The sequence below is a fragment of the Oryx dammah genome, unplaced genomic scaffold (assembly GCF_014754425.2).
Source record: "Oryx dammah isolate SB20612 unplaced genomic scaffold, SCBI_Odam_1.1 HiC_scaffold_24, whole genome shotgun sequence".
Lineage (NCBI taxonomy): Eukaryota > Metazoa > Chordata > Mammalia > Artiodactyla > Bovidae > Oryx > Oryx dammah.
Window position 1 is genome coordinate 11,418,929 of NW_024070208.1, and position 26,047 is coordinate 11,444,975.

Below are 26,047 nucleotides of genomic sequence, written 5' to 3' on the forward strand. Positions count from 1 at the left end.
TTCACAGTCCAATTCTCATATCCATACATGACCACTGGAAAAACCATAGCCTTGACTAGATGGACCTTTGTTGGCAAAGTAATGTCTCTGCTTTTCAATATGCTATCTAGATTGGTCATAACGTTCCTTCCAAGGAATAAGCTTCTTTTAATTTCATGGCTGCAATCACCATCTGCAGTGATTTTGGAGCCCAGAAAAATAAAGTCTGACACTGTTTCCCCATCTATTTACCATGAAGTGATGGGACCAGATGCCATGATCTTAGTTTTCTGAATGTTGAGCTTTAAGCCAACTTTTTCACTCTCTTCTTTCACTTTCATCAAGAGGCTTTTTAGTTCCTCTTCACTTTCTGCCATAAGGGTGGTGTCACCTGCATATCTGAGGTTATTGATATTTCTCCCGGCAATCTTGATTCCAGCTTGTGCTTCTTCCAGCCCAGCGTTTCTCATGATGTACTCTGCATATAAGTTAAATAAGCAGGGTGACAATATACAGCCTTGATGTACTCCTTTTTCTATTTGGAACCAGTCTGTTGTTCCATGTCCAGTTCTAACTGTTCACACAGTCTTAACTGCTCCGAGGCATGTGGAATCGTCCAAGACCAGGGATCGAACCCATGTCTCCTGCATTCGCAGGTAGATTCTTATCCACTGTGCCACCGAGGAAGCCCTATAAGTCTGTCTTGCACACAGAGAAACTGTCATCAAACTACTCCTCTCAGCATACACTCGAGTACATATAAAGCCATTTGCAATTATAGCTGGTACTCAGTTGAAAATCACATCCATTTTAGCACAATTTGGTACAGTATAACACCAAGTCATTAGGAAATGCAAGATCAGGAATGAAGCACTATGGAAACAATTAAGGCAGAGAGTTCTTTTCTTTCTTCCAAATTCCAGCCTCAGTAAATGGTTTCTGAACAATGACACAATCCTTTATTTAAACAAAACTTTTCCACTCTTATTACTGACACAAGAATTGCTCAACAATTCCTGAAGCTCTAAAGTTTGTGAGTGATATGCTTTATCAAGAATTTATGGCTCTAAACCCAGAGCATAAGGAAGTGAAAGCTACACAAAGTTATACTGATCAAAGGAGCCAAAATATACTTTTAGTATTCTCTCCACAACCTCCTCACATTAAAAAAACGTGGTCAACTTTCAAAATATCTGAGGGTGCTTGGTGTAAACGTCCAAAATATTTAAATTAATAGAGACGATCTAAAACATATTTAGCTGTGGAAGTTTACAATGTGAAAATAATTAATCTTTAATCATGCAGATCACACTAACAGCTTATTCCAAAACTCACTGTACAGCTAAAACTATCAAAACAAGAGTTTGAGAAGGCACGTACAACTCAAGTTTCTGCTGCTCATCACGGCACGGCCCAGAAACCCATCCACAAGAGCCACTTCTTTCTGCTTCATTTGTTCCCAGAGGCCCAATAGGCTAAACATTATATAGCTCACCCCATTTTCTCATTTCAGCTTGCATTTAAGATAATGCTTTTGTTTCATTTACAACTCACATGCTGCTGACACAGCTGCCCCTTCTTTGTAATAAACACAGGGCTTCTATATTTAAAAATACAGTGAAACTTTGTTATAACATCCCCTCCCCAGGCTCGGGCCAATTTTCTCTCTTCCGAGCCCCACCACCACGCCAGGATTTGCTAGCCGCGGCGCTCAAAACGTTATAGACCCTTTGGAGAAGTCACATTTCTTCTTGAAAGACATCTCATCCCAGTGGTTATTTTTCTTCTGCAGAACGTGCGCGCGCGCGCGCGTGTGTCTGTGTGTTGGGCGCGGAGTGGGGCGCGGAGAACCGGCCGGATGCCCTCGCCCTTCCCGAGCCAAAGCACTCAGGTCTGCGGCTCCCGAGTCTGGGGTGCTTTCTGTGAACGGCGGCCGGCGCCGCACATGTCAAACCGGGGTGCCCTCTGCGCGGGGCTCGGGCGCCCCGGGGAGGACCCGCGCCGGGCGGGCGGCAGCGGCGCGGTCGGGAGAGCGCGCCCGGGGCGTCGGGGGGTCCCCGGCCCGCACCGCGCCCGGGGGCTGCTTTGTGTCGGGGGTCCGGGGGGCGGGCGGGGTGTTTCTAGGGAAGAACCCGGGCGCGATGACTCGGGGCTCCGAGCCGGGCGCGGGCGAACACGCCCCGCGTCGCTCGGGACCGTCCGAGGCGAGGGTGTGTGCCTGCCGGGGGCGCCGGGGGCCGATAAGGCGAGGCCGGGGTTAATCATCGCCTCCCGAGCTTTGGGGAGGGGACGGCCCGGGCCCGCAGCGGCGGGAGGACGGCCCCGGGAGAAGTGAGACTCCGCGCCCCGCGCCGCAGCCCCGCCGGCCTCCCGCGCGAGCAGCGGCAGCCTGAGCGCACCCGCTCCTCCCGCCCGCCCGGCGCCGCACTCGAGGCAGCCCAGATCTGACCACACGGCCCTAAGGCGCGTTCTCCACAAAAATCACCTGGATGGGGCGGTGGGGGGGTCAAGAAAAAAACAGAGCCAGAGCCACTGGAAATAAAACAAGTCGGTTTCGCCTGTCAGTTTCTGAAAAGTGTTACCACGTTCCCATACCGGGAGTCGAACCCGGGCCGCCTGGGTGAAAACCAGGAATCCTAACCGCTAGACCATATGGGAAGTGCTGCGAGAAGCTCCGCGGTGACTCACCTGACAAGAGCCAACGCCGCCGCCGCCGCCCCAGTTCCACCACCCACCGCCGCCGCCGCCTCGGGGCCGCCGCCGCCGCCGCCTGCTCCCCAGCTCCCCACGCGCTCGCGAGCCCGGGAGCGCGCCCGGCAGGAGCGCGCGGCCGTCCCAGCGGTGGGGCGGGGTCGCTCCGCCGCCTGCGGAAAAGTTTGGAGGCCAAGCCCAGCGACTCTCGGCCCCGAAACCAGCTGTTTCACCTTTCTTTTTTTCGTTCTTTTTTTTTTTTTTTTTTTAAACTCCGCCAGCGGCCCTCTCCCCAGCCTACGGGTCCGGGCTGCTCCGCCGGTCAAAGTGCGTGCGGACCAGTTGGCAAAGTTGAGGGCGGCGACGTCTCTGGGAACAGCTGTTTGCGTTCGGGGCGGAGGCGGCGCGCGAGCTCCTCGGGCCCCGAGCCAGCGAGCCTAGAAGGAGGTGGAGGTTCTGGATCTCGGGAGGGGAAAAGAGAGAGAGAAGGCGAGCTGACGCGGGGACGCGAGACTCGAGCGTGCGCTCAAGTCCCGTCGCGCTCTCGCCCCTCGTCGGCGACCTCGGCCCGCTTATAACGACCCCACCTCTCGGGGAGCCGGAGGCCCGCCCCTCGAGGAGGAGCGCTGGGGAGGAGAGCGCGAACGCGGATTGGGTCGCCGGGGCACCCGTAGTTGGGAGCGGCGGAACGCGGGCCCCGGGGACGGCGGGAGGCGTCCGCGCTCCGAGGCTGCGGTGGGCCTCGTGGTGAGCTGGGGCCCGGTTCTCCCCGCGCGGAGAACGCGAGCCTCGGCCGGGGCCGGGGGCGGCCCGCGGAGCGCCCGGTCCAGTCATGTGAGTCGGGTTTCTCAGGCTCTCAAACAACGAGGTCTTGTTTCCCCGGGCGGCCCTTCTCCCCCGGGTCTCTCCCTCCGCCACCGCCCCTCTCCCCCCCCCCCCCCCTCGGCCAGGGGCGTGACGGAAGCGCCCTTAACTCGCTCGGGGCCGGTTCTCCCGTCCCGGGGTGGGGACGCGCGGGCTCTGGCAGGGAGCCTGGCGGCCCCTGCAGGTAGGACGGCCGCCGTGGAGCGACAGACGGCTGCCGCCGCCTCCACCGTCGGGGGCCGCGAGTGTCCTCGTTCTGGCGGCGCTTGAACCGTGGGGTGTCGTGAAAGCGGAGGGTTGGACTGCGGCCACTGCTGCCGCCTCCGCCTGCTAGAAGCGGCCAGCCCTGGTTAGCTTATGACTTGAATTTTTGGTCTTGCCAGCTGAGAGATCCATTGGCTTTTCAACTCTCTCTTGCCTTGAGGCTCAAGAACAAACTATTAACTGATAGTCTCGGAGGAGCCACAGTCTCCCACCAGAGGCGTCTTATGTTTAGTTCTTTGAGTGGAAATAAATTTAATGTGAACTTTATGAGTTTCTTCAGGTCTCCATTACGGTAACCTCACCTCCAAAAATGCCAGAAAGGAATGGATGATCTTCTCCAACATGTTCCTTATTTAATACTGATGACAGTAACAATCGAATCATTTTTAAAAGCTATTTTGTTTAAGGGAATTTTAAATACGGTGCAGACTTTTTTACTCTAGTGGCAACAGAATTTCAGTTGACTGCTTTCGGTCGGCTAAATAATAAAGCAGGATGCTGTGTGTAACACGATTCTGAAGCTTGCACGTCGGACTCTAAGCTGAAGATGTAAATCATGCAAAAATTACCTTTTTTAGGTTCTAAATAAACTTGTTTTTTCTTTTCCAGGGCAGACTACTGGAAGTCACAACCAAAGAAATTCTGTGATTACTGCAAGTGTTGGATCGCGGACAATAGGCCTGTATGATGATTCCTCTATTAGAGAGTCTCCTGATACTGTGTTCATGCGAGATGTTCTTTGTTGATCTCAACTGAGAGCTTACAAAGTACTTTCACATGCGTTGCTTTTGATTTTTCAAAACATCGAACAATTTCTGTTGTGTTTTCATTCCTTGTAGGAAAGTTGTGAGCCTTCTTCTTTATCATCAGCCCAAATTTGATTATGTACTAAGCCAAATTATTTCTCTCTGGCCCTTCACTCATTTTCAGGAACTGGACATTGAGTGGGTAATCACATTCATGTTTATGAAACACCTAGGTTATGACGGTGCTGTTTGTAATATTGTTGTATACAAAGAAAAGTAAAAGCAGAAAGTCCTTAACATGTAAAAAGAAACGTTATTGTAGTTTGTCTTGTATATTTCTCCTCTATAGGTAGTTAAATATTTGATGTAGAGCTTTATATTTCTAAATGCTTAAATTTGAAAGACATCAGTATCTTTTTCATGGAATATGAAAACAGCAAACTTTAAGCACATTATTAGTATATCTTTTAGTCCAAATTCACCTTTTAAGACATAAAACGAAAGACACCATTGATTTTTTTTCACCCATCTCATGCATGTCTTTGTACTGTGTATGTAGTAGATAAATGATAGGGTATTTTTTAGATGTATATTTGTATCCTTATTACTTGGTAGAGGTGGATGGGTAGAAGAATAGTAACACCATCTGTAACAATGTTATGTTTCTTTGGTAGGCATTTATTTATTATTATCTGCAAAGAGTTTGAGTATATTTTTCAGTTTTGTCTTTTTTTATTTCTTCTTGAATAGTTGGTACAGTTCTTGACTATCTTGTTTGATTTTGCCCATCCTTACCAAAAAAAAAAAGTCAAGTTTTAAAAGCTACACAAATCACTGATAGCCTCTCTTCCTTGGAAGTATGCAAGCAATTCAGTTAAGTTTTTGAGTTCTCTAGAGAAAATAATTCTTTCTAGGATTGTCTTTCTTCATTTCCTTGAATGGCTAATACACATTGATTTAACCTTTAACTAGATTTATTTTTGATTAGGCCTTTACTATTCTCTGTATAGTAAAATCAACTTTAGGAAACCAAGATATGAAAAATAGAGGATGAATATTTGCTTTACGAAGTCACACTTTAAAGAGGAATTCACAGCAGTACTTTAGAGTAACTCAGCAAGTGCGTTAGGTAAGAATTGATTGACAGAACTTTGCAAAGTTAACCAGAAATTTCTTATCTCATACAACACATTTGTAATTTAGAGAGCATTCTTGCTGTTAAATAGGTAATAATATTCACTCCTTAGCTCAGTCCCCATCCATCCAGTTACCATCATTCCTCATAGGTTACCCCGTTTTCATATTCTTCTCTGTGCTTCCATATTTGTATCTAAATGTTTCTGTAGATTCCAAAGTACATAGAAGGTAGCATGCTGTTTACACTGTTGTGCACCACAGTTGTTTTTTTTTTTTAATTGGATAGCATATCTTGATGCTCTTTTATCATCAGTGTATAAGGAGCTCCTTTGTTCTCTATTACAGCATCCTAAATTTAGCTTGCCCTACATAGGAGTTTTACATTTTGTACCATTACGACATTGTATAATAGTATTTGTTTACAATTTAGAAGACATTTTTTAATGCCTACTTTTCTCTCAATTCGGAGAAGTTGAGAATCATCGTTTATTCCTTTTTGTTTTTTTTTTTTTAGCATAATGTGGCAAATAGAGCAGTACAAATTCTAGATTCATCGGTTGTGACATTTTATGTTGATGGGTGTTTTTCTTTGTTTTTTTTTTAATTTAGTTTATTTATTTTTGGCTTTGCTGGGTCTTTGTTGCTATACTCCCGACTTTCTCTCATCACGCGTGGACTTCTCATTGCAGTGTCTTCTCTTGTTACGGAGCACGGGCTCAGTAGTTGTGGTGCACTGACTTAGTTGCTCCTCAGCATGTGGGATCTTCCCAAACCCGCAGCTCCTGCATTGGCAGGCAGGCTTTTCACCACTGAGCCACCACGGAAGGCCCCAAGAGGTGTTTCTTGAAGTGTGAGGTGTTTTTTTTTTTTTTCCCCACTCCTCTTTTGGCTTTGTGTCTTGCTTGAGCCCTCATCACAGTCATATTCAGTAGATTAGTCATCGAGGGTGCCTTGTATACTTCTCTATTAATGTGGACATCATAGTTTATTTTAAGCACCAAAGGAAACCTTGTCAGAGGGCATAATAATAAATAGTGTGGTTTAGTTCCTTAGCATCATTTGATGAAAAGGGCCAGTTTGCATGAACATTAATTTTATCTTTTCTGCCAGTTGTACTTCAGTTTTGTTATGTTCCATTTCCCTATTTACTGTTACTTTGCTGTGAACGTTATGATGTGTAGTTTTCCTTTGTCTTTTTTTTTAACCTTCAAGAGCATTGAATTTCATGAAAGAGGAAAGAATCATAAAGAAAATGTGGCGAAGAGGATCAGTGAGGTAATCTAGTTTCTTTCTTTCTTTGCCAGTTTTTCTCTGTAAATATCAGCCCTTTATCTAGCATTCACTTTTATATGTGTCTTACACAGATTAAACAGAAAAGCCTGGATAAGGCAAAGGAAGAAGAAAAGGCATCAAAGGAGTTTGCTGCAATGGAGGCAGCTGCCCTGAAAGCATACCAGGAGGATTTGAAAAGGCTTGGCTTAGAGTCAGGTAAAAAAGCAGCCAGCATGTTTTAAAAGTAACATCACAGGTTGTGCTAAGTGAGCTCTTACTGTTTCCATAGAGAAGTTATACGCTCGGTATACTCTTAGTGCTTTGCCTGTGTATCACAGCCCTATTTAGACTGTGGGACTTCTGCTCATGCACTTTTCATTTTGCTTTTGAAGCTTCATCTTTCAGTACCTCCGTTCACGACAGCTGTATTACGCTAGGGGTTACCTAGCCCTTGCTCTTAGGCCAGTAGTTCATTTCAGAGACACTTGAGTTTTTATGGATCCTAAAATTTTGGCTAAATGGATCTATTCATTTAAAAAAGAGGCCTTGCCTTATAACCCCAGTTCACTTTATCCATACTATCAAAACTATGAATCATGTTTGTTTATGTAGTTGAACTATAGTGAATTAAACTTTTGTGGACAGATAATTGATTTTACTACTAGAAAGTAGATTTTTATTTTTTTTAACTGTTTAATTTTTTTATTGACTGTTAGACACATTATGTAAATTTAAGGTTTACAGTACGGTAGCGTGATAGATCGGAGAAGGCAATGGCACCCCACTCCACTACTCTTGCCTGGAAAATCCATGGACAGAGGAGCTTGGTGGGCTGCAGTCCATGGGGTCACACAGAGTCGGACAGGACTGAGCGACTTCACGTTCCTCTTTCATGCATTGGAGAAGGCAGTGGCACCCCACTCCAGTGTTCTTGCCTAGAGAATCCCAGGGACAGCGGAGCCTGGTGGGCTGCCTTCTGTGGAGTCGCACAGAGTCGGACATGACTGAAGCGACTTAGCAGCAGCAGCATGATAGATTTATTGTAATGTGATTGCATTATAGCAGTATTTATCATATTACATATCTATGATATCATTGTCAGTATTCAAACTGTGCAGTACATTTCTGGGTTATTTACTACTTACTGCAAATCTGTACCCTTAAACAGTGTCAGTCTTATCCCTCTACCCCCCATCCCCTGTTAACTACCCGTTTGCTCTCTTTTTTACAAGTTTGACTTTTCTAGATTCCACATATAAGTGATAACGGTATTTGTCTTTTTGTATCTGGCTTATTTCACTTAGCATAATGTGCTCAGGGCTCGTCCATGTTGTTGCAAATGGCACAGTCCTTTCTGGTGGCTGAATTGTATATATGTGTATGTGTATATATGTGTGTGTATTAAAATGCCATAATTAGTCTCTTCCTGATTAACATTTAGGATTTTTAAAGTTTTTCGCAGTTAGAAAGACTATTTCAGTGAGTGCCCTTATGCAGGCATGTTGTCACAATGTATATCTGTAGGCTTAATTTCAAGAAGTGAGATTGCAGATTTGCAGTGCAAATGTTTTATAAATTGATTGATGAAATCAAGCTGTCGTCACAAATGTTGAGCTGATTTACACTTTTTCTAGAAATAAAATTATTTTATTAACTGATGTTGGAAATAACTATTCCTTTGGAAAAAAGCAAAGCCGTAAAAACTACCTATTTTTTACACTCATGTAAATACCTGATGGATCAGACTGACTAACAGTGAGTTTGGTTTCATTGTTGATCTAATGCAAAAACAATTGTATGTATTTGCATTTCCTTGATTATTAGTGAAGATAATGTTAATTCTCTGAGTTACCTTTGACTTTTTGCTCATTTTTGAGTTAGAAAGTTAGATTTGTAAGGGATCTTTGTTAGGAACATTAACTCTCTGTCGTATTTGTTATAAAGATTTATCGTTTTGTCTGTCTTATATATATATTTTGGGATGTTCTCCTGGATAGTCTTATATTCTTGCATGTTTCATTTTCCAAATAGGCTTTGTAGTAATGTATCAGGTTCCCAAAGGAATCTTGTCAAGCTTTTGATTGAAATAAAATTATTAAACCAGAAAAGAAAACTTTACATCAGCTACTTCACCCTTCCTTCATCTTTCTCTAGAGATCTCAGAGCCAAGCGTGTCACCAGTAACCAGCATGGTCCCACCCACCTCTGCATCAAATCAGCAGAAAGAAAAGAAGAAAAAGAAAAAAGACCCTTCAAAGGGCAGATGGGTAGAAGGCATAACCTCGGAGGGTCACCATTACTATTATGATCTTATCACAGGAGGTGCGTCATTTAGGCGTAAAGACAGTAGAAAATGATAACTGACAGTTTATTTTGTGTTAGAACTTAGTTATTATCAGAACACTTCAACAGTGAGAGACTAAACTTTACATTTTTGCCACAATGGTTTAAAAAAAACAACTATGTGCCCTTTAAAAATGTACCCTTTTCATAGTGATTCAGGGTCATCACTAAAGACTTAATAGTGGGTTCCTTATACACTATAAATATAAATAAATTGTGTAGCTTTATATTTTCTCACTAAAACTTTGTAAATATGTTAAATTTAGGGGTGTATGAATCACATGTAGAGAACAAGAAATAGAAAGGGTGGGTACCTATATTCAAGGAATGGGTAGAAGAAAAGTTAAGAATGGTTGGGAAGGTAGGAAATGAGACTAGAGAGTTAATGAGGAAAAAAACCTTGGGCTACCAGTATTGTGGGAATTATTAAGATCTCTAGTCACAGTCAATTTTTGACTACGCAGAAACAGTAATAATCTCTTGAGAGTTTGCACTGAGCTATCAGTGAAGTGCATGTTGTAGTTCAGCAGTGAACCATAAATAATTATATGCTAAATATTGTCTTAAATTTATACAGTAATTACTTACTAATTACATTTTCCCCTTTCTGCAGCCTATTCCTTGCTGCCTTTGTTCACCATCCTACTTCATATACTATTTCTCTTAGCAATGCTTGTTTTTAATTCCTGCGTATTTCATTTCTGTCTTGAGTCATTCATTCCATCTTTCACTCTCCCCTGCCCCAAGATGTCAGAAGGCCTTCTCATGCCTTCAAAATTCATCAAACCTGAATTCTAAGAAGTCTTTAAGAGGAGCCCTACCTGGCTCTAATACTTCTTGTGGAAGCACCAGTAACTTCTTATCCTTCATTCTGTCCTCCCTTCTTGGTTACATAGCATTCACATGTATGCTACACAGTACCACTAGGGTGTATGTTGTTTCTTTTATCTTTGAATTATGTTTTAAAACTACAGACACATAGTATTCATGTTGAATATATTGTAAATATTTGCCAAATTATTTTGGAAAGATTTCACAAATACAGTATGTTTTGCTTTAAGCATCTCAGTGGGAGAAACCTGAAGGATTTCAAGGAAACTTAAAAAAGGTAACTGAAGCACATTAATAGTATTTTCTTTATTCTTTAAAGTGATTGGCGTTTGGGATTTTTGTTGGGTTTAGTTAATCGGATTTACTTACAGATAAGCCTCCCAATCCCCCCAGGCACTTTGCTCCTTTCTTTCTATAATCCTTTTGTTAAAAGGGTGGATGGAAGTGGAAAAGTGTTGTCTACACTAAGTCTATGCAGGGTGAATGTTATTAGTTGATTTACAGTCAGTTGCCATTTACATATCCCAGTCAGTCTGCAAAGAACTGTCCAGGTGTTCAGAAGTGAGATATTCCATTCATGAAAGGTGGCTCATGACTAACACAAACCAGCTTCCTGGCCATGATCAGTACCAATTCCCAGGTTTCCATAGGAAAGGAAAGGTTGGCTGACTGTCTTAGTTATCTAATATATAACCACATCTTCAAATTATGCTGGGTTTTTTTCCTCCCATTAGGCAACAGGGAAGACTGTGTGGATAGAAGGGTTAAGTGAAGATGGCTATACCTATTACTATAATACAGAAACGGGGGGTAAGTAGTACTTTGGATGATCTTTTAAACTGTCTAAAATTGTGCCGAACACTGCTCATTAGCCTGCTGGTGAATTGTCTGAACTTTAGAATTTTAGTATGCTGCTGCTGCTGCTGCTGCTGCTGCTGCTGCTGCTAAGTCGCTTCAGTGGTGTCCAACTCTGTGCGACCCTGTGGACAGCAGCCCACCAGGCTCCTCTGCCCACAGGGTTCTCTAGGCAAGAACACTGGAGTGGGTTGCCATTTCCTTCTCCAGTGTATTATTTTTTGTAATTTAAAAGCATTAATACAGTGGAAAAGCAAAGAGGTTTCTATAATATACTGAGCTGTACATTGTTATTCTCAAGTGACACTGCATTCACAAATTTTACTTCGAAACTCATTTTTACTTTTTCCACTATGATTGGTTTTATCATGATTATTTTAGAAATAGTCATTACTTTGGAAGATCACCTCATTCAACTTGCCCTCTCCTTTTTCAAAAAACAGAACTGAGGCTACTTTAGCAGCGGTGAAGTCTGTCTGATTTTCACTTTTACTTTAATAATTTTCAGTTACATAAATATTAGAAAATGTGTAATTGTTATTACAGAATTATGAGTTTTTCAAATTAAGATTTTATCTAATTTAATTTCATAAAACTAGTCTTCGCAGTAATTATAATTGATTTCTTCTGCAGTTAAATTTACCAAAATAGCTATAGTATTGGTGTAACTCTGAGATGGTTTTTGTTGTTGTTTTTTGATTCCTGCTATCCAAAGATTGCTACATAGCGTTAAGCCTTTTAGGAGGAAAAGGCCCTTTTCATCTCCAAGTAGATACCCAGTCTGCCCAATGATGACAGTGGTTCTATCTCAATAAACCTGATACACTAAATCTGTATAGACATAAAATAACTTACAACTCAGGGGTTAGATCTGAGTGAGCTCAGCGCACACCTTCTTCCCTTATCAGCTCTGTGATTTTGGCAAGTCACTGAACCTACAGTTACTCTTAAGTAGAGTCGATCGTATACTCTGTGAGGTCATGATGGTCACGTGTCTGTAAGGTTCCCCAAACAGTGCCTAGTACATATTAGATGCTTAACAAATTTTTCATGAAAACTCTTTTGTTACTTGTGTGAAATAGAGGCAAGGAAAAGTAATGTTTTTCATTAGTGCTAGAAAGTTCCCTGTAGTTAATAAGGGACTGGACCAATGTGATTATTAATATAGCCCCTTTTACTCTTTAAACTTTCCCAGTTGAACAATAAATTCTAGAATCACTTTTATTAAACTGAAAATAGAGAATAACTGCAAGATAATTAGAGCTGCTGTCATTTTACTAAAAGCCCAAGAAACCACTGGGTGGCAGTATAGTTCAACTGAGGGTTTTTTTCTTTTCTTACCGATAAAATGACAAATTTTATTTATTCAGATCCTTGCCATATTATTTCATTTTGTGAAGATCCCAGGGAAATTTTGTGATAAATAAATTTAAGAAAATCTCCTGTGTGTCCATTACCACATTTCCTGAAATTGGTGGTGGTTAAATTTTGAGTCCTCAGAATGTATTACCCAGTTTTTAGGTCGCTTTCCATTGGGACTGTAGTTGATACATCTAGTGAACCCAGAGTGCTTGAATTTCATTTCTGAAAGCTAATAGCAAGATCTTTGAGAATGCTTTTTATCTTCTTGATCAAGTGATGGTGCGAAACAGATGCAGTGTTGTCATTGTCACTTAGTAATATCTTGAAAGTAATAGGAAACATTATATTGGAAATTACTTTTAAATAGAATTGGTCACTAAATAAGATGACTGTTAAAATGTGTTGAATAGAATCCAGATGGGAAAAACCCGATGATTTCATTCCACACTCCGGTGATCTGCCTTCTAGTAAAGTCAATGAAAAGTTACTTGGCACCCTCGAAGAGTCCAAATCATCAGATTCACATGGTGAGTCTGATGGCGAACAGGAAGCAGGAAAGGAGAAAAAAAAAGAAGAGATCCCAACAGAAACACAGAAGCTAATAATAAAGTTTAAGGTAGGTTCTTGGTTCTTTACAACAGTTTGTTAGTTTATAAAAAGATCTATTGACTCTTCAGCTTTCTGGTAGAAGGTGGAAATAAAACCAAGATATGTGTGACTTTTGGCACCCAGATAAATGATAGCAGCAAGACAGTAAATTGATTTTTAGACCTCCTAAGTTTGAGATGCCTCTGTAACATCCAGAGAGCTGTCTGAACATGCACGGATGAATGTCTAAGTCTAGAAATGTTAACTTGAGTATCATCAAAATACTAGTAGTAATTTAAGTCATAGAACAGATGAAGTAACCTAGAAAAATTACTTTGGGAAACATTAAACATATAAGTGTAAGTGAGAGAGAAGGCCACAAAGCAGAATGAGGAAAGAATGATTAAAAAGGTATGCAGAGAAGCAGAAGAATACAATATCCCAGAAGTGTGCATGCCAAGTCGCTTTAGTCGTTTCCGACTCTTTGTGACCCTATGACTGTAGCCCGCCAGGCTCCTCTGTCCATGGGATTCTCCAGGGAGGAAAACTAGAGTGGTTCAGTAGTTCAGTTTAGGTAACCTGGGGATTGGACCTGCGGCTCGTGCATTGCAGGCAGATTCCTTACCGCTGAGCCACTGGGGAAGGCCTGGAGTAGAGAGCATCGAGGACTAACTTGGTCTAGAAAAGAAAAACATGTCCTTTGAATTTTGCAGACAGGAAGTCCTTGATATGCTTTTAGTGGTTAGACCAGAGTTTCAGGAGGTGAAACTCAGATTACAAGAGGATGAAAAGTGGTGCACAGTGTGTATGTGGTTGGGATATGAAATGAGAAGTAGAAAGTAAATGATAGGATGGTGGCTACATACTGACTTTTAATTGTGAGAGATCTGTAGTGGTGATGTTTTCCTTAAGAGGAACTCCAAAAGAATACCAACAAGGGTAAGTGAATAGGTTACTCATTCTCTGTAGGAAGGTAAGGCTTTCATTTTCTATAAGGTTTGACTGTAGATCAGTTGCTGTCAGGGAAGAAGTCATGCCTTTTAGCTTCAGCTTACTCGTCTGTAAAGAAATCAAGATTGTTTGCTGAGAGGAACTTTGGGGAGCTTGACAACATTAACAGACTCAAATAATCCCTGAGCCAGGGTGGGAGAGGAAATGACCAAGAAAGAGGATTGACAGGTAGTGCTGCTGAGTGCCCAGCCGTGGTGGGAAAGTAAAACCAACATTTTAATAGTGTTAATAGTATTGCTGGACTTCCCCGATGGCGCAGCACGTAAAGAATCCACCTGCCAATGCAGTCTCTTGCAGGAGATGCAAGAGACTTGGGTTTGATCCCTGGGTTGGGAAGATCCCTTGGAGCAGGGCGTGGCTACTCACTCCAGTACTCTTGCCTGGGAAATCCCATGGACAGAGGAGCCTGGCGGGCTGCAGTCCATGGGGTCTCAGACACCACTGAGCACGCTCACACAAAGTAGTATTGCTCGTCCTCCTGCTTTTGTGACCTTTTTAGGAACAGTCAGGAGCCTGGATGCCAAAGTGGACAAGATACGTATCATTGATCCACAGTTGAGTACTGGCCTGAGAGGTGAATGAATATCCAGGATGCTGGAGAGAGGGCACTTGCGGCCTTCCCTAGGGTCTTGTCTTTGCCTGCAACTTCTCTACCCACCCCATAAATCCTGGTGGAACTTAGGGTGAAGAACGTATCCAGTTTTTAGAAGAGCAGCAGCAACGCTTTTTGTGTAACATATATCTCAGTGTTTATAGTTCAGTTTAGGAAATCCAGCATCCAATTTGGGACAGATATTAACTCCAGGCAAACAAAATATTTCAAAGTATCCGGCCACTTGCCAGAGAAATCAGTAAACACCTTGGTGTTACTGGTCTATAATATTTCTGTATTCAGATTTGATCATTGCTTTAAGCAAAATATGGAGTCATACTGTAATAAGGTTTTATTATCACTTTGCAATTTAATCTGTCACAGAGAATATCATTAAGTCTTCATCCACTGAAATAATGCGTGAATAGTATTCCATGATGTGAATATACAGTGATTAATTCAGCCCTGTGGAGCTGAAATTTTAAATAATCACTAAAGGGACCAGGAGAAGAAATAACTGGAGGCATGTTACTTAGCAGTGTTAAAGTCTCTGCTGAAATTGGATACCATAAATTCTGAAGGCTCATCAGTTTGTATATTGTGTGATTCTTTTTTTGGTAACACTTGACAGACCAATGGTTGGATAGACCTGGGTTGGAGATTTTTAGATCTTTTGCAATAGACAGGCATAGGGACAAAGATATTTAAGGGAGCTAGCTAGCAAAGGAATGTCTCTGAAGTGATTCTCTGTGGGCTGGGGCCTGATAATGAAGAATATGAAGTCTAGATGAGACCAGCAGACTCAGAGCACAGGAAATTAAGGTAACAGAGATAGCAGCAAGGTTGAACAGGAAATATCGTTAGAAGTAAGGGAGCCAGAAAGCCAGCGGAGTAACATTGTGTTGGACTTGGAAGATTTCACAAATTATTGTTGAATTTTAAAATCAAATGTAGAAAAATCATGAATAAAGCATATTTTTGAAGGAAATGTTATTCAGCAAAAAAGAAAAAAAGATTTCACAAGTGGGGCATTTCTGAGTGATGACCTAATTCAAATTAACAGGAACATAAATGTGAGGATTTAATACTTGAATACTACCTATGCCGCAGGTGCTACATGTGAGGAAATACCTTACTAGGTTACTAAAATACAGTGAAGGCCAAAGTCAATGGTTTTGTGCATCACAAAACTGAGGGTCGGGAATTTTTAAGCTCGAGGATGACCACGAGAGTTTGAATAGAGAGCACAGGGTGCCGGAGTTGCCCGTGTCGCCACGTCATGGAGTTAGATCACCAAGGATGGAGGACAACTGCATAGAAGGTGGTACAGGTCTCAGAGGAGGCATTTAGTAAAACGTTCTCAGTAAAAATGTTTCATTTTAAAAATGACATGGTCTGGAAGCAGTCATGATTGCTAGAGAAAGCTGATGCTGTGTCCTGGTTCTGTGATAGCAGCAGCATAAGAGAATGCATTAACATCCATTCAAAGAATTGCAAACAGAACAGTCCCAGGACTGCCATCCGTGGTAGTACAGTTTGCAGAGAGGCTAAACCGAGCCACAGGGCTTTGTTATCCCAGTTGAAGAGGTGCCGTAAAAGCACCAGCTCTCCCAGGGGCTCTGCAGAAGCTGCTGCTCCTTCAGGGATGTGTCTTTTCCTGATTTCATGTCATTACCAGTCGTATAGGCCAGTACATTTCTGGCTGTGTCCTCAACGTGCAGATGGATTTCAGTTAACTCTGATTGGCTGAGTCTTAGTTGTTCAGTCATGCCCGACTTTTTGCAACCCCACGGACTGTAGCCAACCAGCCTCTTCTGACCATGGAATTCTCCAGGCAAGAATACTGGAGTGAGTAGCCATTCCCTTCTCCAGGGGATCTTCCCAAACCAGGAATCAACCCTGAGTCTCCTGCATTGCCAGCAGATTCTTTACCATCTGAGCCACCAGAAGTTCTTTACGTAGGTAATGGGTATAGAAGGGTCCAGTGACATGGCATTAAATTCAGAAGGGGCGCAGTATAAAGGAAGGTCACTGTTGGACATGTGAGGAAGGAGAGAAAGCAGTAAAGTGGAGAAGACAGGATAAATAAGGCCTATGCATGTCTCTTCAGTGTCAAACAGGTAGAGGGGTCATGGTATGTTTTAACAGCCTTGGCCATGGTATGTTAGCATTTTAGACATAATGAAAAACCTAATCAAGCATTAAAGAAGTCCTTTCATGTACATTTGTTGTGTTATGTGCAAATTTGAACTATTGAGTTAATGTATTATGTATGGATCAGTAGCAAGACTGGGGGGTCGCTAAGAGTCGGACACACCTGAGCGACTTCACTTTCACTTTTCACTTTCATGCATTGGAGAAGGAAATGGCAACCCACTCCAGTGTTCTTGCCTGGAGAATCCCAGGGATGGGGGAGCCTGGTGGACTGCTGTCTGTGGGGTCGCACAGAGTCGGACACAACTGAAGCAACTTAGCAGCAGCAGCAACAAGACTATATTAAAGAAATTTTGGCTCTGGCAGTTTTCTTTGAGGTTTGTTACTAATATTTCTTGACTTTGACATTCCAGGAAAAAAATAAAAATAGTAATAAAAGAACTGAACCAGAAACACAGAAAGAAAAAAATACCCAAGGGAAGAATTCATCAGGTCCAAGTGAAGAAAAACCCAAAGAAAAAAATACCCAAGGGAAGAATTCATCAGGTTCAAATGAAGAAAAACCCAAAGCTCATAAAAAGCCAAACCCATATGGAGAATGGCAGGAAATTAAACCAGAAGTTGAGTCCCAGTAAGTACCTGAAACTTAATCCAACAATTATAAGTTAGTCCTGTCCCATATTATTTTTAAGTATTTTATGTCCCAGTACTTCCGTAAATTGTAGCACTTAATTTCAGGAATACGGTGCTCATTAAAAAGTGTAGCTCATTTCTTTTATTTCTAGAGTGGGAAAATATGGTTTTATTTTCTCTAATTAAATATTTTAAAATGTAAACTAATGTTTATTTTTTAAAGTAAAACTAAGCATTGCTTTCATTCTTACAAAGACATGACGTTTCTGTTGACCACACTAACATGCCATATACATATGAGTATTTTCACACTCACCATGGTTATTCTATCAGAGAAGCAAATGTCTGCATATCTAGTACATGCCTCATGGAATCTATCTAAAGGCAAGAAAACAGCCCTTGTTTTGTTGATGTATTGAAAATGGCTTATGACACTTCACCCAAGGTTTTAAGTTTTTATTCATAAAGCAGAGCGGTTTTATCAACTAAACAAGGTTATGGTAGAAATGTTACCTGGTTTACATGATTAGCTTATGTGTTCATATCACTTATTGTCTTTGGATCATTTACACAATGAAAGGAAAACGTCACCCACACTTTCCCACACTGGTGTTTCTTAAATGCTTAAAAAATATCTGAGTGGGAAAAAAGTATCTATATGAATTAAACAGTTTTTCTCCAAAACACTAGTGCTGTGGAATCTTTTTTAGTGAAATTATTCACTGTTAAACTGTACTTTGATGGAAAAGTCATATTTTCACAAGGTGGAGGAATGCAAGTTTCAGGCAGCCATATATACGGTGCTAATGAGAAGTGATTCCTTAGTGGTAGCATACAGGATATACCTGAACTATTAAAGTGTCTTTAGCAAATATTCAGGTTTTATTTATGTTATTTAATGAAACATTAGGAAATATGTATTTAGTGCTGCATAGTGCCAGGGACCAAAGTATATTGACTGTGTATATTGAAGTTGCAGAAATAATAGACTGCATTAGTTAGTTGGGCTCTTAAGTGATTTACAATAGGAGAATGGTCTTCTTATACCAACATCACCTATACTTTAAAGTTGAGATTTCTTAAAATTTGAGTATTTTGTTTTCCCTGTGATAAGTTTACTGAAAAGCCATTCTTCTTAACGTCAACCAGTTTAACAGGTGATGGATTGTGTCTGACTTCTTAAGTAGATTTACTGGTGAGGTTGAAACTTTTTTTTATATGCCTGTATTTATTAGTGTTTTGTATTTACTCTTGTGTGAATTGTCTGTTCCTATGCTTTGCAGATTTTTCTGTCAAGGTATTAGTCTTTCCTTACTTGCATCAGATTTCTGTGTAGTACAGAAGCTAACCGTTTATTAGTAGAAGAATTTGTAGTTTGACTTTTAACTGTTATAATGGTTTTAGATGTGTCAGATTTTGTAATGTTTAACTAGTCTGATTTCTTTTCTTTTCCTTGGTGATCAGTTTTATTGCTATTACCCATTTTCATCTAAAAGTCAAGTTTATAATTTTGATACATTGTATGAGATAAGATTCTAAAATAATTTTTTACCTTTCCCTGGCAAACCAATTCTGCCAGTACCATTCTTCCCCCCGCCTTTTTTTTTTTTCATTCTTCCCCATTTTTAAGTGGCCTTTTTTTAATCTGTGTTTAACTCTTAAATTTACCAGTTTGCTTCTGACTACCTATTGTTCCATTAATCCATCTGTCTTTGTGACAGTACCATAAAGATTTAATTAATGTGATTTAATATATTCTTTTTTATGATGCATATTGATATCTCATGGTTTATCCCTGTATTTTTTTCCAAATTTTATTAAGTAGTCTCTTCCTGTTTTTTCCATGTTAGTCATTTGCAAGTGTTCAACAAGTATAGAATCTATATAAATATGAATAAATTATGGCAACAATATTGTTTTCAGTATTTCATATTTTCATCAAAAAAAATATTGTTCCCTTTTACTCTTTTTACTCATGGCGTTTTGTAGGATTTTCTATCCAGCTTTTGTCTGTAAGTCTCATGTTTGCAACCCCAGGACTAAAAACAGTGATGGGCACATAGTAGGTGTCTGTGAGCTCAGTCACTCAGTCATGTCTGACTCTCGGGCTCCATGGACTGCAGTCTGCCAGGCTCCTCTGTCATGGGATTTGCCTAGTGGTTCAGGGCACCAAACACAGGGGCACGTGGCAGCCCTGGATCCAGGGGGTGTGTCACCACTTTAGCTCCGGGCACTAGGATCCCACGCCTGTGTGGTCCTCAGCAGACACTGCAGGGCTTCCCCAGGGGCTGTTGAGGTCTTCGGGAGCACTTCCAGGTTCAGCAGCCAGAGGCCGGGACAGGCAGTGGCAGTGGCTGGCTCTGGCGGGGTACAGAGACTCAGCTGCAGGGCCACCTGAGATGCCTGTGGGTGTAGTGGGCAGGCAGGCAGCAAGGGCCAGGGTCAGCTACAGGTTCACCGGCAGCTTCAGGGACCCTGGCTGTTGGGGTGCTTCCTCATGGCTGCACAGTCTCCCCCTGAGTATACGTACTGTGGTGGAGGATGGTGTCCGGGGTCAGGCTGGGGGAATGCCAGTGTGCTGCCGCAAGGATTGGTTCCTGAGGAGCAGGGCTGTGCAGGCCAGTGACAGAAGACAGGACCTGATTCAGGCCCACAAGCCAGCAACTGCAGAGACACGGACTGTTGGCATCATCTCCCGTGTGCCTTGCTCCCCTCTGGGCAGTGGAGGCTGGTGATGGGTGGCAGGGCAGCCGCGTGCAAGCACACCACTGGAGGAGCTTGCCTCAAGCGTGCCAGCGGCCGTGGCGTCAGCCGTGGGAGGGCAGTCCAGGCTGCCATCTTGCACAGCACCCTGAGCTGACTGCAGCGAGGCGGGCTAAAGGACGGAGGCAGCTGGCATCAGCAAGCACGAATAGCTGTGCACCAAGGTACCTGCTGAAATCTGGGGCATCCGCAGCAGCTGTGAGGTCTCTTGGCTCTCTCTGCAGCAGCAGAGGCAGCTTGCTTGTCCGTAGCGCAGGCCACTGCCACTCCTTGTCTGCTCTCTGTAGTCCCAGGGTTTTTTTCCCTTTTCCTATCCATCTCTGTAGGTCCCAGCTTCACTGCTGTGGGTGGGGTGAAACCTAAGCAGGACGTGGCCCAAAAGACTGCATCAGCTGGGCTTAACCCTCTCGTCTTTTCTTGGTGAGGGGAGGTCTTTCCAGCTGGAAGGTTTCCTCTTGTCTCTAAGCATTGTCAGCCTGGGGAATGGGATGATGCAAACAAAGGGAGGTTGTCTTTCTTCTCTTCTTTTGCAATTATTCTCATGGTGTTTCATCCCATTATGTTACTTAAGTTTCTTAAATGGACTCAAGCAGTTTTTCTTCATGGATAACTGTCTAATAGTTGATCATTTTGTGGGGATGGAGACTAGGTTTTTTAAATATTTTTCCTTATTGAATCAGCTCTTATTTTTAATTATCTATTGAATTACATATCCATTTATTAATAGATTTTTCTGCTGCTTCATTTCTACCTCTAATTTTCTTCCTCTGACTCCTCTTAAGTTTCTTTGTGTTTGTTCTTTATTCAGGTGAACACTTAAGACTGTTGACAGGGGGTGAGGAAGGGGTCTGTTCTTAGTTCTTACTGAAACTGGTTAAAGCTGTATTGTGTCTTAGTATAATTCTGTCCATATATCACATAAACTTTGAAAGATGCTTTCTTGATTTCATTGTTTTTGGAATAGTTTAATATCATGTGTTTGCTTACGTTTTTGACTTGGTAGTTTTCCAAAAGGACTTATTTTTCAAACTCTTATGTAGGTTGGCTTGTTTTTTCACCTTTATTGTGTACAGATACTGTAACCTTTACAATGTTTACATTTTTAATTTGGAAATGACTGTGGTTTTGAGGAAGTGCTTATGTAATTATTTTTGAAATTATTTGAAAGGAAGGTATATTCTCTGTAATATATTTTATTTATAGTCTCTTACCTTTCTTTCAAACATCTTTTCCTCTGATTATGTCACAAGGGTTTATTCCCTACTTCATTGACACTTCTGTTAGCTTCCACTTAGGAATTTCCTAGGACCATGATTTCAGAAACAGACTCATTCTTTATCTCTCTCGTAATCCTAGTTAGGAAGTAATACTATGATTTGATCACTTTATCAAAATACAACACAAAACACCAAGTTTGTGAAATAAGTGAGTCTGTCATAGACTTTCTTGGATAGAGATTCATTTGTCCAGCCATCAAACCCTTCATTTCTCAAATCTTTCTCTGCTTGGCTAATGGAATATTTTGGTTTCACCTGGAAGCAGAGGGGTCTAGGGGAAGGAATATAGGTTTTAGATAACACAGGCCTAGGTTTTTTGTTTGGTTTTATTCATTTATTTGGCTGTGCCAGGTCTTCACTGTGGCGTGCAGGATCTTTAGTTGTGGCGTGCAGATTAATGAAGCATGTGAATTCTTAGTTGCAGCACTTGGGTTCCAGTCCCCCAACCAAGGACTGAGCCTGGGCCCCTGCATTGGGGACACAGAGTCTTAGCCACTGGACTGCCAGGGAAGTCCCTGGCCTGGGTTTTAATCCAGGTAATGTTACTGCCGTAACGGTTTGGTTGACCAAGTTATTTAACTTCTCTCTAAGCCTCAGCCTCAGCCTCTGTAAAAGTAATGAAAAGCCAAGAATGAATACCCCATCAACTTCAGGGGCTGCTAACCTTCTTGGAAAGCACGGTTGTTGGCAATCTAAGGGAAAGTAGTGAAGTAGGAAAAGCCAATAAAAGTTGCATTTGTCATATATGTTTAATACAGTAAAGAAAAGTTTGGAAGGCATCTGTATTCAGAGCAAATCAGATTTAAGACCTATTCCAGTAAAAGCACACCTGTTTCCTGCATCCCCTCATCAGATTTTGAGGAAATGTTATATAACATCAGGATCTAGCTTCTTCCTCACGTTTGTATTAGTTTTTAGTTTTGCTTTTTCTAGTTTTGAACTCTGCATTACAGATTTGAAATTTTCTTTGTTCTTATAGTCTTTGTATTTACATATTTTCTTTTATGTTGTTTTTTGCAGTCCTAGCAAGCTTCCTAACTATTTCAGTTTTTAAAATTATTACAGTGCTTAGAGATCTCTTTTAAGGCTGTGAGTTTATCTATGTGTACATAGAATGGACCATGATCCATGGATCTCTCAATACTGTCACCATGGACCTCTCTGCACAGTCTATATGAGAGGGAAACAAACTTGTTAACATGTACTTTTAAGATAATTGAATGGAAGAGCATATATTAAATTTAAATTCTAAGCAAACACATAAAAAGCATGTGTCTACAGTTATCAAGAGCCGTAGTTGATGAGAAATCACTGTGAAGGTCTCTGACTTTTGTCTCCGCTTTCCTCTGACTTGCCTGCCTTTCTCAGGCAGGATCTCCTCACTTGGTAGCAAAGCTTTCATCTTATCTCATACTGACAAAGATTCCCGCAATAAAGAAGTGCTGCTTTACCAGTTCCCAAAGTGGCCCTGTTTAGCTTTCATCAGATACCCACTTCCCTGTCCTGAGCTAACTACTGTGAATTCTGACTGGACATGAGCTGAATAAGCGCAAAACTCAGAGAGGAAGAAAGAGGTCATTTCCAAAAGGGGGAAAAAAAGAAAATTTAAGGTGTTCTAGTACTAAAAAGGACACTAGAAAAGCCAAAACAGAGTATTTCTACTCCAGGAGCCTGGTGCCTAGTCTGCTTTACAGTATACATTCAGTCTGGACGCTCCTGTTAGAATAACTACTACTCGAGGAACTGGCCTAACAGTCCAGCAGTAAGCCTCCGTGCTTCCAATGCTGGGGATGCCGGTTCAGTTCCTGGTCAAGGAACAAAGGACCCCGCATGCCATGTGGTGTGTCCAAAAGAAAAAAGAATAACTACTACTCTAGATCTACCATTACCTTTCAGACTTCTCCTGGCCCCTGGGAAAGGTTTTCCTCTGTTTCCAAGGATCAGGATGAATGACTACATTACACGGGTTCTTCTGAGATTGGAGGGGTGTGATCTTTACTATTCCTCACTGTTCTTAGATGGGGAGTTCTCAACTCTTGATATCTGAGACTTCTAACATTTAAATCATCCCTTAGCCTTTTTATTCCTTTTTCTCTCCTGTCATCACTCTTCCTTTCATGCTGACCAGGTAATCTTTTGGTTTCAAGTGAAAAACTTGAGTTACTTTAAATTTTAGGAAGAGGTTAATGGAACTTCCTGGCAGTCCAGTGGGTAAAGACTCCGAAATTCCACTGCAGGGAGCCTGGGTTCAACCCCTGGTTGGGGAACTAACATCCTCACAAGAAAAAAAGAAAAGAAGAAGGTTATTAGTTCAAAAATTCCCAGAAAGGTTCTCTCTACAAGCCACAGGAGAGGCAGGAATTGGGCTGGGCCTCACAGATAACTGGAACCAGGCCTGAAATATTGGCAGGATTCTCCATCTCCCATCCTGCTTTTCTCTGCAGGCCTTATTCTCTTATCGCTGCAGAACTCCTTGCTCTGAGTAGGAGAATGTGTGGTCCCCAACAAGTCTTATATGCTTAGCCACTAGAGAGGTAAATATCGTCGTGTTCCTGGTCCATGTTCAAAAAGCTCATGGCTGGGACGAATGGCTGTGGTGCGACTTAATGCTCTTTCACAGACCAGTTGACTATGTCAAGGGTAGAGACTGTGATAGGCTCATACTAACCGGGTACTGATCTCTGGACTAGTCATCTGATTATTTATAACAGCCAAGTAGATAGTCCTGCTACACCAGGACATTGAGATTCCATGGTTTTCATCGTGTGCTGTGAAAGCCTTCAGAATCCTCAGTCCATGGCAAAATCCCTTTTCATAGACACTTCTCATTTATATATATTCTCATATATAAGTACAAGCCTTTCCTTCAATGATATACCCAGTAGGAACAAAAGACTAGAAAGGATTTTTCCTTGTATGTCCACCTATATAGATGCTCAGTATCTTAAGTAATATTATAAAATCAGTATTTTAAAATAATCACCTTCTCCAAAATGACCAGCTTCTAATTTCCAGTATTATCATTAGAAAAATGACCTTGAGGTTTTGGTGGACTCATATATTATGTAAAAGTTTGTTTTACACTGTCAAATAGTGGTTTTATTTTTTTCTTTCTGTTCCAGTGAGGAGGTAGATTTGGAGCTCCCAAGCACTGAAAATGAATATGCATCAACTTCGGAGGCTGATGCTGCTGGGGAACCCCAGCTGGTTTTTAAAGAAAAAACAGTCACTTCTCTTGGAGTCGTGGCAGATGGAGTGGCCCCAGTCTTCAAAAAGAGAAGAATTGAAAATGGAAAGTCTAGAAATTTAAGGCAACGAGGTGATGATCAATAATTATAAGAAAGCTTTTAATGTGTGCTTTTTGGACACAGTGGAGACTGTACATCTTTAAAAGCTCCTCTGTGTTTGTTTTACATTATTTAAGTGATAAAAATTTAGACTTACTCTGAATGTATTTTATGTGAATTTAAAATAAATCTTTTTTCATGTGAAATTGATTTTTGTTCCTAAAATGGAAGCCTACCACATTGCATTGTAATACAGTGTATTATCTTCAGTGTCCAAAAACTGGTAATTATGTCATAATACAAGATGCTATGTATCTGTTATTTAAAACGTTTATCCCATTCTTCCTCTTATGAACATGCTTGTACTGCACTGGAAATGAATTACCTTTGCACACTGATATTATCCAAGAAATAAGGATTACACCACAAAAGAGCAGATTCGTAGTCCATGATGACTCAGTTTTGAGGATCCTGTCTGAAAGGCTGATGTAGAAAGTATATGCATATCTTGCTTACTTTTTCCAACTTAAGGTCAAGGACCAAGAACCAGGACTGTAGCTCAGGTGGTGGTTAATAGGGAATGAACATCGGACCAAAGGAAGATTAGTGTATCTGCCTGGTTCAGCGCAAAGCAGTAGCCATTGCGTCGGCCTTTTCACCTTCAGCCAGGCACCATGCTAGGAACTGGGGCTGTAATGGTTCTTCACAACTTCTCATTCAAACAGAATCTTTTTCCCCAGTCATGCACTCTGTGCACCGGCCTTATATGTACTGGAAAATATTTTTTAGGGTTTATTTAAAACTCCGTAGATGAAGCCGTGAACAAAAATAGTAAGGTCTCTGACTTCGGTGAAAAAGTTTTGGTGTTTCTTCAGACAGAATGGAAATTTCCCATTTCCTGGTTAAATTTCTTGAAAAGTAGAACTTTCTTATTTAATCCATTTGAAATAGGTACTTTCCCTTTATTATTCCAAATTCTTAAGATTATATTTTTTATAAGTTGTACAGTAGTTAACATTTGGCAGTAAATATTTGTCTTTTTAAGGTTACTAGTATACATGTAAGAAAATTATAGCTTATTAAAAACTTTTATGAAAGTCAATTAAATAGTTTTTATTTTTTCTTCTAATACTCATCAGTGTCAACTTAGCATTGGTGAGAGAGTATTTGGAGACTTGTGTTTGTTTAGTGTACTTATTTGAGTATTTCACGAATGTATAGCATTATGGAGAAGTACATTCTGGAAGCCCATTTGTCATCTAGCTAATAAGCAGTGCGTTTTGGTACTAGGCTTTCCTCAATTGGAAAAGATAATAAGACCATAAATGGAATACTGCTATGTTTTACACACATATTTAGCTTATATAAAATATGCAAATTTAAAGGCATTTTCAAAAC

At 41.4% G+C, this 26,047-nt stretch overlaps 1 protein-coding gene and 1 non-coding gene across 4 annotated transcripts; one reads left to right on the forward strand and one right to left on the reverse strand.

Annotated features, from left to right (window-relative positions):
• The first annotated feature begins 1,838 nt into the window (after positions 1-1,838).
• On the forward strand, positions 1,839-26,047 carry WBP4 (WW domain binding protein 4). 3 transcript variants are annotated; one of them, XM_040267174.1, is made up of 11 exons: positions 1,839-3,504; positions 4,408-4,480; positions 5,555-5,673; positions 6,894-6,956; positions 7,046-7,169; positions 9,108-9,275; positions 10,358-10,404; positions 10,862-10,937; positions 12,755-12,960; positions 17,103-17,320; positions 24,485-26,047. In XM_040267174.1, exons 5-11 carry the CDS (start codon positions 7,109-7,111, stop codon positions 24,693-24,695), a joined length of 987 nt encoding a protein of 328 aa, XP_040123108.1. In that variant the 5' UTR covers positions 1,839-3,504; positions 4,408-4,480; positions 5,555-5,673; positions 6,894-6,956; positions 7,046-7,108; the 3' UTR covers positions 24,696-26,047. The 3 variants fall into 3 exon arrangements, with proteins under 3 accessions (XP_040123108.1, XP_040123107.1, XP_040123106.1); XM_040267173.1 differs by lacking the exon at positions 5,555-5,673; XM_040267172.1 differs by lacking the exons at positions 1,839-3,504; positions 4,408-4,480 and having other exon boundaries at positions 4,503-6,956.
• Positions 2,566-2,637, reverse strand: TRNAE-UUC. Its single transcript has one exon. It is a non-coding gene; the product is annotated as a tRNA-Glu (tRNA).